Source organism: Palaemon carinicauda, chromosome 4 (assembly GCF_036898095.1).
Source record: "Palaemon carinicauda isolate YSFRI2023 chromosome 4, ASM3689809v2, whole genome shotgun sequence".
Classification (NCBI taxonomy): domain Eukaryota; kingdom Metazoa; phylum Arthropoda; class Malacostraca; order Decapoda; family Palaemonidae; genus Palaemon; species Palaemon carinicauda.
Genome location: NC_090728.1, coordinates 180,571,315 through 180,583,079, shown reverse-complemented (window position 1 = coordinate 180,583,079; position 11,765 = coordinate 180,571,315). Strand labels below are relative to the sequence as shown.

Sequence of the window (11,765 nt, the reverse complement as noted above, 5' to 3'; positions counted from 1 at the left end):
ATGTCTGTTTCAAGACCGAGTTTATTTCGGATTATTAGCAGCTCCTCAGGTCTTCACAAAATGATGGCTCTTGTAGTGAAATGTTTACATCCTCTGAGAATAAGAGATTCTGTATCTGGAAGGTTGGCTGATACTGAACAGCTTTCATGAGGGCTCTCTTATGATATAAAAAAATCCTTCTGAATCTGTTGCTGAGTTTTATTTTCAAACTTTAACATTAGATAGGAGAATTCAAGGCTTTCAGAAAATGGTTAATCTGTTTTAAAAAAATGAACAGTTTTGTCAACCCAGAAGGGAATGATTTTTAGGAAATAAGACCCCTCTGGAGAAATTAATTCCTTGTGACTGATTAAGGCTAAGGCCTTTTCAAATTCATATCAAAACTGTTTATATTCTGTCCATCCAAAATCAGTCAAACCTTCTTCATTGGTGGGATTTTCATCAACGTCTGTTTGATGGTTTGAACAACGTTACAGATTCCAAACCTTTTTCTATTTTGCAATGTGTTATCAGCAGAAATGCAGCTACCTTAGAGAATCATCATCTATCAGGAACTTAGTTGACTGTAGTCACAGTTCCACATAAACTGCTGCGAGTTACAAAGAATAGTCACTCCACTAGGTCTATCAGAAGAGTGAGTGAAAGGAAAATTGATAGAAGTACATTCAGACAACGCAACAGCTTTAACACATATCAAGAAAAACAACAGCTTTAACAAATATATAGAAAGGAGGTAAGATAACAAGAACACTTTCTTCTTACTCAAGAATTTTTGTTGGATAGAGTTGAGGGAGACTCAACTTCTTCCACATTTCATTCTGGGGAATGGAAAAGTTTTTGTTGATCAACTTAGTAGAAAAGATTAAATTTTACCAACAGAATTGTCTATATTCTCAAGTGTATGTGAAAATTTAGAAAATATGGAGGGGGCCACATGACAGATATGTTTGCAACTTCAGTGAACAAGAAATTGGATCTTTATTGCCTTCTGGTTCGAGATCCTCAAACCTGTGCATTACATGGTATCCTTCAGGATTGGTCAAATCTTGAGATTCTTGCTGTACATTTACCATGATGCATTTAATTATCAGAATTTTTGAGATTCACAAAATGCTCTTCTAGCAAGGCAACCAATTCAATTACCAAACAACACAGGTGTTCTCAAGCAACCACATTGGTTCTGCAACATGTTGGTTTGGACTTAGTCGTTAGCAATGTCATTTGGAATACTATCAGATAATTCATTATTAAATAACCACCAGCTCCCAATCCAATTTGATGGAATTTGCATGTTTTGTGATTTAAGAGAGGTCCTCATTGTGAAGCTTGGGAAAATTATCCCTAAAGTCTTTGAGCATTAAGCTTTCTTTCTTTTGACCATTATCTAAAAGACTGTGATTTAAAGCCGGTCTTGGTGGGCTAAAAGCTATTCTAGAATAGAAACATTACCTCGTTCATATCTCGGTCCTCTCAAAAATTTTGCATATCCAGTTAGAGACTTGAAATTGTACTTGAAGAATTCTAAGAGATAAGATGCTTGGTGAGAAGTCTGTTTTGTGGTGTAGGTAAACCTAATGCCTCTTTAAAAAACAAATGCTAAGTACTTCTATTTGAAGAATCTTATTTTGGACGATCATGTTCAGTTAATTATTTATATACTGTACACCAGATTTGATGGTAAAAGCTCACGATAGTAGCAATAGCTACTTTTGAATTTTTCATTGATTTACCCTTGGATACAACTTTAGATGTTGTTCAATGGTGGTTGCAAACGACCACTATTCTGTACAATTGTTTGCCAAATGTTCTGCTGTACTGCATACTGTATTTTTCCCCCTACAGTCTGTCTAGGCTTCAGAAATTAGCCAAAGGCTGTGCATTCAAATAATTCTCAGTGATATGAAGGACAAAGGCAATAACACTCACTAGTACTGTAGTCAGATTCGTCATCATCATCTCCTACGCCTATTGACTGTTGTTAAACTATGCAACACTCCAAACAAGTGGAGATCTTGATAATTGATCCTGTAGTCAGTGTGTCCATCAAATATTCATAATTAGATGTAGGTCTTCCAATTACTTCTGCTGATATAGGCTTCAAAATAGGAAATATACGACCTTCACCTTTGACCAATAAAGACATGGTAAACTAATCATAACTGATTTATCTTCCAAGTTAAACAGTATAGATATAGATATTATAATACTGTACATTGTACTTAAACTGCTAAAACCTACCTTAACTTTATGATGGGCTAGGTGGTTTTCAAATCAACAAACAACTTTGCCCAGTTTGTCATTTATGTTTTAGGTCCATATCTGGGTGTTTTAAGATCTCTTCCCACATTTTAGAGATAAAATGCTGATACACAAATGAAAATTAACATTCCAACATTGATATAGAGACTAATAAATCAGGATGAGACTAAATCAAATCATAAATGCTCAATTTTATATTTCGTAAAAATAGGATATGTATAAATTAGAATGCCTTTTTCAGGTCGTTCTATTAAAATACTCAACAATAACATCATACTCGACAACACAATACAGAGTTTAATTCTCCATTTTTTAATTCTTTTTAAATTTGTACAGTATTCTCTTGTCAAATGCAAGACAGCTGTTTGAGAGTTGGTACAATAACAGCCACACAAAACTATATTCAAGCCTCCCTCTACATATGAAAATATAATTTACTGCACAGCCATGAAACATTTTTATTTCAATGTTAAATTTTAAAAATTAAGTATAGGTCCGCATAAATATTATAATAGCTGCAATTATGAATGTATTTCTTGAAAACATATAAAATTATCAAACTTTAATGCTATGAAAACTGCGTCGGGAATGTTTAACTGCATAAATAGGATGATGAAATTATTTTAAATGGGAGCAATAATTCTCTTATAAAAAGTTATTAGGAATTGACTTTATCTTTATCTCGTCTTTATACAGTATCTAAGACATCCTTATCATATGCACTTACTTTTTGTTATGAAAGACTTTATATTTTTGTACCAGAAAGAAAGATCTATATCCTATCACTTGAGATGTGCAAATAGTTACTTGCCAAAATAATAATAAACTGATCAAAACATTAAAAAGCATGGTTACCCCTGCAATCTATTTTGTGCTTATTTATGAAGTACCAAAACATTTAGAAGCATGGCAACACCAGTAATCTATTTTGTGCTTATTTGTGAAGTACTGTAACTAATTACATTACATGTACAGCATATATAAAAAAAGAACCAGGTTTTACAACCTTTTGAAAGCACCCACTAAAATGCAAAATAAAACTAACAAAAATGGTAACATAAATGTTGAGAGAAAATTAAGAAAAATTAAACTTTATGAAATAAGTGCTTGGCCTTTGGTGTAATGAGATTCTTTTTCATGGTCCAAATATTCAACTGTAGTTTGGGAAAGGAAGGATGACGAATCATCAGCTACCCTGATAACACAGTTTCTCTTAATAATCACTTATTTCAGCCAATTGCCAAGTTGAGAAACATTTACTGTACTTGGCCCCACCACTTTGAGACAAAGATAATTCAGGCTTCATTTCTCTTTGTCTTTTATTTCTGTTTTAACACAGATAGTATAGTAATTTTAAATAACATACTGGGTGGCAGTTGTCTTGACAAGTAACCCCCAGTCTCGAATTGCCTTTTTTGAAACAGTTTGTGATACAAGTGTGCATGTATAGGTGTATTATATTTCTATCATAAAAAAAAGACATTTGTAATATGAGTTGAAGTAATTTGGCCGTAGAATATTAAATATCTTAAATAGGTTATATATGTTGAAAAATGCTAAGTAATACTGAAAGTCAGCAAGTCTTAACCAATAGTTAATGACATGCAAAATATTTCAATTACTACTCAATTAAAGAAAATGTTCGCCAAAGTAAAACTCCAAGTTTATCTTGCTAATATGGTATGAATCTTAAATAACATGGTCTTCAAAAAGAGACTTTATCAACCTACACATATGATATGCAGAACAAATAATTGTTAAATAATCTCTCTAAAATAAAGATAGACACAAATGACAAATTATGAAAGCATGTTTAGCTGTGATCATCAGATTCATAATTCATCTTTGTTTTTTTCTGCTTTACTTGATGGCTTCTCTTCTTTTTCAGTTGTTGCTTCTTTAGATTTGCCCTTTTCCTTTGCCTTTTCCACAGCAACATTAATCTCATCAAAAATAGTTTCCAAAGCTGTTGATGTGCCCCAGGCACCAATCACATGACCAGTCTCATCAACAAGGTACTTGTAGAAGTTCCAGTCGGGAACTACGGATGACTCATCTGTTGCAGAAAGATAGCATTATTATTATTATTATTATTATTATTATTATTATTATTATTATTATTATTATTATTTGCTAAACTACAACCCTAGTTGGAAAAGCAGGATGCTATAAGCCAGGGGCTCCAACAGATAAAATAGCCCATTGAAGAAAGGAAACAAGGAAAAATAAAATATTTTAGGAACAGTAAAAACATTAAAATAAATGTCTCCTATATAAACTATAAAAACTAACAAAACAGGAGGAAGAGAAAAAGAACAATGATTACCGGGTATCTAAAAATATCTAGTTGTGATGAACCTTAATCTAAATCAACTTTGGAAATGCATTACTGCAGTATGCACCATCACTTTAATTTGCCAAATTCTTTTGTCAGAAGGAAATATAAGCTAAGAACTTTACAACCTATATAATGACCATCAAATATGTATAAAAGCAATAACAAGGGTTTAAAACACAAGTACAGTACTGTACACAAATACCATTTTTTGTATACATTATTGTATATAAATTCCATTACTTAATAATTAACTATAGGGTCTTGAGCAATTTCAAATGGTGTAAAACTGGGGGTGTATGTAGTTGGTCGAGACAGGGGTAAATTTCTTATTAATTTTCCAATAGATTTTCTTTATAGGGGAAATGTTTATCTTTTTCTGAAATACAGTACAGTATTATTAAGCTAGTTTTATGATTTATGAAATGGTATGATTGGTGCTACCTTTCCAGGAGTGAAGTCAGTTGGGAAGCAATCACAGTGTTAAGACTTAGTCATAGGGTAAGCTAAGAACATGCTGATCTAAGAGGGTCGCAATTGGGCTTACCGAGAAGTAAGGATATGTCTCCTAGGTTATGTTAAGTGGAACATCTTAGGTTAGGTGGTGTTCTTGTGTTCGTTTCCCTTTTAAAATGTGGTTTTTCAATCATAACTTTTGGAATCTTAAAACTTTGCATCAGAACAGTTCAAAAGTACCAATAAATACACCAGGAACACATAATTTTCTTCATTAGGAATCTTGTGCTATAGTAAATATTTACCCACATTTTAATTACTGACCAAGTCTGTCCCAACCTACTACAAAGGTTTCCAAAACTGCTTTTACTAGCAACAATAAAAGGTTGGAAAATTATTGAAGCAAATATCACAAAGATTTTCCCATACCATTCAAAGGATTTCTATAGTACTTTAGGATACTTTTTATTGCCCCCCCCCCCCCCCCATGAGAAGTTGCTACAGTATCCCTTGCACAGTATACTGTAGATATCACTAAGGTTCTTTACAGTGGACCTTTGGCCTTCTGCTATAACATTTACATCTTTAACTTTACCCATTCCTTCCAGTTTATTACAACCTAGCTGTGTGGCATCTGCAATATAATCTTTTTTCTATTTTCATCTCATTCTATGGGCATCCTTGGGCAGACCCTATGAATCAAGAAATTGGACTCCAGTCTCCTTAGCTTTATAAGATAATAAATTACACTACTCTACAAATTTTTTCCTTTATCAAGATTCCAAAATCTACATAAGAAATTTTCAATAATTACCCCAAATGTTTAAGAGCACATGGGAAAGGATGGAATGAATAACTGTATAGACCTTGCACCCCGAGCCCAACACTGAGATTGGAGAAGCCTCATGAAAAATTTAAATAATTAACAAATTCTTGAAAATATTTTATAATGACCATCATACTCGTGTATTAACAACTAAGCATATCATTCACACACATTTGAAGAATCCAAATATCATTCCCACATACTCTATCATTCCTATGCAAACCCTTACAAAAAGCCTCGGCTTAGAGGAGAGGGTGTTTAGTCTCCAACCGTAAAGGCATTCCCATAAAAGAGATTACCGGTAATTCTAATTCTGTGAACATGATGCTATATATAAAGATCATACAAAGTTCTTTTTTATGGCTCAGTTAAAGAAGGGTGCTGGAAGTGCCTTAGTTCACAAGGACGAACAATATTTAGTTAAATTACCTGACCATATCTCTATATACACTGCAGAAATGACAGGATTAGTGAAGGCTTTGGAGCTATTATTAGAAACTAACAGTAGTGTAAAACGTTTGTAATATATTGTAACTCGAGTGTGTAAGACTATCTTGACAGTTTTAATAGCCTTCCCTTATTAATTCAGAAACCTCAAAAAGTGGCTGTTTCACATCTCCTGTTGGCCCAAAACTCGCAATTTCTAGTTTTAATAGCCTTCGCCCCGTAATTCAGAAACCTCAAGATGTGGCAATTTCACAATGCCTAGTGGCGCAAAACTCTCAATTTCTTTCTGGTTCCCTCCGGGTGGAAATAAGTGGAAATGAGGTAACAGACTATGAAGTTGAAGCTGCTACTCTGAATGAAAATTATTCTTCTTCTTTGTCTACATCCTTTCCCACTTCTATGTGGGGTCTGAATGAAAATTAATTTATAAAAAGGATTCCCCACATGATATGAAGTGTCCTATTAGGTCATGTATCTTAAGGAAATAGCAAGAGAAGTGGCTCTCTCCCCTCCTCACCAGTAATAAGAAATATAAAAGCACAAGAGCTTAACACTTGGTTTGAATGTTTTTAGTAACAGAAAAGTTGTGTACCTGCCTCACACAAATATGTTCTAAATACTGTAGTAGCAGTGCACCAGTGGGTGCTCATTCAGACTGACTACTGTCAGTTGAGCAGATTCTGGTGTGCTACTCTAAATTTGTAAATCATCATTGGAAATACTAGCTCAATGATAATGTATCATTGAGTTAGTACTGTATTTCCAAAGATGATTTACAAATTTTAGATGTTGGTGTAGATGCTCTTGTTGGATCTCTACAGTATGTGGAATCTTTTTAATGGAAATATTTTTTTTCTTTTTACATTAATTTAATTAAAGTGTGAAGGGCATGGAGTTTGAGTGAATGTGGTTTTAAAATGTTTTAAAAAGTATTTACCAGTTTGAATATTCTTTGTGGTGCTGAATGATTTTACTGGTTCCAACGCTTGGACTTTTGCTTAGATTTATTAATCCAGTGTAACTGTGAAGAGCGAGTGACGTCACAGATTGGTGGCGGCCAACAAAAAAGAAGAAAAAAAAAAAGGATGTATCATGATGGTAGTTCTCTTGGGACCTTGAATAAAATTGTTAACAGATCAGGATACCCATCAGCTTGTGGCCAGATGGGAGCCACTTAGGTCTACTTGATCAACCCTCTGTCAATCAGTTTGCAAATCTTGCTGAACAGGAAAAGGCGTAGGCATCTAGATCCGATGGGTGTTGGAAAACATCCTCAAACACTGCGCAGGGGTCAAAACGCCGGAAGTTTTCTGTTAGGCCGTGTGGCAGATGTGTGAGCTATGTTAGGATGTAGGAATCATTCCAATCCTACAACCTGCCCTTGGCAACTGGACATGTCTGCTAGTACATTCCTCTTACCTGGGATGTATGTGGCTAACAGCTCTATGCAGCCCAGATAGGGATTTGCTTTATCAACTTGCATAGGAGAGAAACCGTGCCTCCTTGCTTGATGACGTAAGCTACTATGTTGGTGTTGTTTGCTTGTTAACAATACTAGTGACTTCTCAAATGTTCTTGGAATGATTACTTATCAAACATGATGTGCAGATAACTTTCTTCTGCAGACCACACGCCTAATGTGACCCGGTAACCCAGTTGTGCTCAACCCCTCCTTCAATGTATCTGAGAACAGTTGTACTCTTTTGTGAAGGTGTGTGTGTGTGTGTTTTGACCACCCACCAGATAAGATTGGCCCCTAACTACTGTTCCAGTGGAACAGAATAGCTCAAGGAATCCTTGAAGGCTGACCAGTGATCCTTCAAACACCAGTGAAGGAACTTCTAGTGGAGTCATCTGTGAGGAACAAACTTCTCGGAGGGAAGGAGGAAGATAAAAGACTACCTATATCAAGCTCGAAATACTATCTTGGACAGAAACAGATGCACTACTTTGAGCTTACTGGTGCAATTGCCTGATGGAAAGACTCTTGATACTGCTGTGTCTACTCTATTCCTTTTAAAATTATGTTATCTATGTGATTGATGATATCCATTTCAACTAAGTCTCAGGTTTAAAGTCAGTATCCTCAGAAAATTTTAAACTTTCTTTTATTCGTTAATAATAAACAGATACTATGTTCACCAATAGATTTAGCATTAAGTAAAAAGAAAAAAAAAAACATATTTTAGCATTGTTGTTACTGAATTACATTAGATTAGTAGAATTTGATAGAACTTTATAGGTAGCAAACGAAAAACTTTCATTTATTACAAATTCCTAAATCTACTTATTTAATTTCTACCAGCAAAAGTACGGTAGTCTTCAGTACAACATACTTAAGGTGCTAGTTTATATGGTAGTATTCTGAGCACATAACATAGATAGAACAGTATAGTAAAAATATGGAAAGGGTAGTTTTGTGTACCCTAACCATTAAAACTACTGAAGGGATTCATCATTATTACTTATATCTGTTAATAAGAACACTGATTGATGGACAGTTATCAGTTGAAAATGTTTTAATTCGAGACTTTATTGGGAAAAGTGTGTATGAATGCATCAAAACTACACCGCACATGTATGGAAAAATTTGACTTCAGTACAGTATCAGACAATGGTACTTTGACAAAGATACACTTTATGAAAGAAAAAGATTAAAATGCATACCTGTCAGCTGCCTAAAGGCAGGGTCAGCATTCTCCCCAATAACATTGATTTTATTGAAGATTGGAAATTCGACATTAAACTCCGAAGTCACAAATTCGATGATATCCGACATATCTCCAGGCTCTTGCTCTCCAAACTGATTGCATGGAAATGCCAAGACAGAAAAATAATCTCCATAACCTGTAGAAAAAATATGAAATGGTAATAATAATGACCAATTTTTATACGATTATTTTCAAGCGAGTTAGATCAAAATCAAAGCTGAGGCTGGCTTGAAAGATTCTTAAGCAAATCAGAGATTATAGACTACTACATGAAATAAAAACTTAGCTGTGCGCATTGCAAAGAGCTCATATTCTTTGCTGTAAATTCTACATCAGAAACATTCACCTGTTGCAATTACAAACTAAACCAATTCAAGTCTTCTTAAACACACTAGATGTTCATTATTGCATTAATAAGTTGGGTAGATAAACATATGCCATACAAGTATATACAGTATCTTAATTCATCAGATGAAAATTGACATTTATACAGCAGTCAGGCTCAAAACCCTCTCCCAATCAAATACAGAACTGCAAACCATATAATAACAGGTAATTTTTTTACTTTTAGATGTTTCAGATGAGAATATACTACAATGGGGTGAATTAAAATTTTGGAATAAATGTCAAAAGTAGCCACAAACCAAACAGATCTCACAAACACTTAAAACTAAAGCAAAGGTTAAATTCTGCTATTATAATTTCAACAATTAACACGTCATAACATAAAAAAGGCAATCTGTGGCTTTAAACCAATTTTTGGCATGTATTGTAGTGTGGTACTGTACTGCACTCCCCCTCCCATATTTATTTAAAAAAAGTGCTTTTACTATTCTAGAATGTTAACAAATACACCAGGGAAGCCAATTAAAACTCAATAGCCATAAACACAAAAACTCCTAAGTAAAGTGGTTAAAAAAAAAACTACGTAGATTACCCCAAAACAGCATTTAGTCAACCAACTTGCAAAATGTGAATTTAAAGATTTTCATTTATGAAGCACAGTGATGGGGGCCAAGACTGGAATTCAATTTGAAAACTAAGGTAATATACAACAGATGAACCTTATTGTCATCTCTGCATCATAGGCTTTAGACCTAAACGAACACCGTAACTGCTATCCTTTTTCTGAATCCGAGACAATATCGGTTCTACCCACCATGAAGTTGAATACAGGTATATAAACAGTCTTAGAAGAGTGTATTAGGGTATTTCACAGTAATGGCTCACTTTCAAGGTTGCCTCCGAGTTTCTTTCTCCTCATCTTCCTGTAGGTTGAAATGAGAGAAAATCGGCCGACTTCCCCGGGTTGTTTACAATAGGAGATGCTGTGCACGACTCATATTTATAACCACTGTACAGTATATGTACTAGCACCTACATTTACCCTGCTTGAATAAACCAGTGAGGAGCTAGTGGTCAAACTCCCAAGAAAATGGAACCAGGTGCTAAACGAAAGATGATGCAAATGATTAAGTATATGTAATTGAAACTTTGTTTGCCCCAACAAGATTTAAGGGAATCCTACGATATGTCACATCATCCACCTATGTACAGTAATACAATATAATTTAGAAATGCTTACTTTTGTGATTGGAGGGATATTAGGATCCAGATTACCGACTCGGTCTTCTGCCTCACAATTTAGTTGTCTTATACAGTGATTAGGATAGCGGCATACAAGGGTTTAGCAGCAAAAGGAACTAAAGTAATTAAAGAATTTGAGGTTCTGTAAGAGGGATTTCGAATCGGTACTCCGCAGCAATCTTTCAGAGCCCTTACTAATAGAGACACTATCAACACGAAACTCAACTAGGGGAGTTAGGTTAGGTTAGCAATGGGATGGCTAGGAGCAGAGTTACCGTTCTAAGAGAGGATTCGCTGGACTTTTGAACTCATGATAACTCTGCAACTAGATGATAAAGATTTTATACGACTAAAAGTATAACAAAGTTCTATGTGCATCCAAGCACAAAAGACACGAACTAACATAACATGCTACTGTGCAATTTGAAATTGAGGCAATTTTTTTTATTTTGCTCTTATTTAAATAATTATTAAGTTATTGCACATGCAAGATCACATATTTGGAAGTTTGTATCCAAGGGCCCTGCTACTCGATCCCCTATTGCCATTTAACCCAACAAATTGCTACTACTGTAGTGAATGGACAAGTATTACTTTGACCAATGTAAAAAGTAATTGTTATTTGCAAAATAAAAGTATATTTACTCACTTAAAATATCATGTAATTTCTTAAGAGCTCGATATGTTGCTTCAGTATATCCACATTGACTGGCAACATTAACAACCAAGGTAACCTGGAATAAAAAATTAAAAATAAGTGCACTGTGGAAGGGAAAAATATGATAAGTAAAATTCAGTAATAAATTCAACCTGAAATGACAAAGAAAAGATTTCAGTAAGTTCTCTTGAGAATAACTTTTACTTTAGAATGTGTTTTCAACAGATCAATATATTTTGAATAAGTGCAAAACAGAATTCAAATAAATCAACTTCTTTTAAAAGTATTTTATTCTGTAAAAAATAAAAAGATGTAGGAATTCTTTATATGTGCATAAGCTAGTTCATTCTTAGCAAAATCAGCTGATTGAAGGCAATAGAGAGTTGGTGGTTGGAGGTTGCGAGCTGGAAGCCAAGTTTAATTACATTGGACTTTTGAACATATGAATCCACTGTATGAGATATAAAAAAGGAAGTACAGTACAAC

General features: G+C 34.2%; 1 protein-coding gene across 1 annotated transcript in view; it reads right to left on the bottom strand.

Moving 5' to 3' along the window:
- Positions 1 to 2,440: 2,440 nt before the first annotated feature.
- Positions 2,441 to 11,765, bottom strand: part of LOC137640252 (glutathione peroxidase 7-like) — a 10,685-nt gene continuing 1,360 nt past the window's right edge. The window contains exons 2-4 of the mRNA XM_068372828.1: positions 11,271 to 11,355; positions 8,991 to 9,170; positions 2,441 to 4,315 (exon numbers count right to left, since the gene is read on the bottom strand). Of these exons, the coding sequence (XP_068228929.1) occupies positions 4,092 to 4,315; positions 8,991 to 9,170; positions 11,271 to 11,355 (489 nt within the window). The 3' untranslated portion in view covers positions 2,441 to 4,091. The remainder of the gene's footprint in view (positions 4,316 to 8,990; positions 9,171 to 11,270; positions 11,356 to 11,765) is intronic.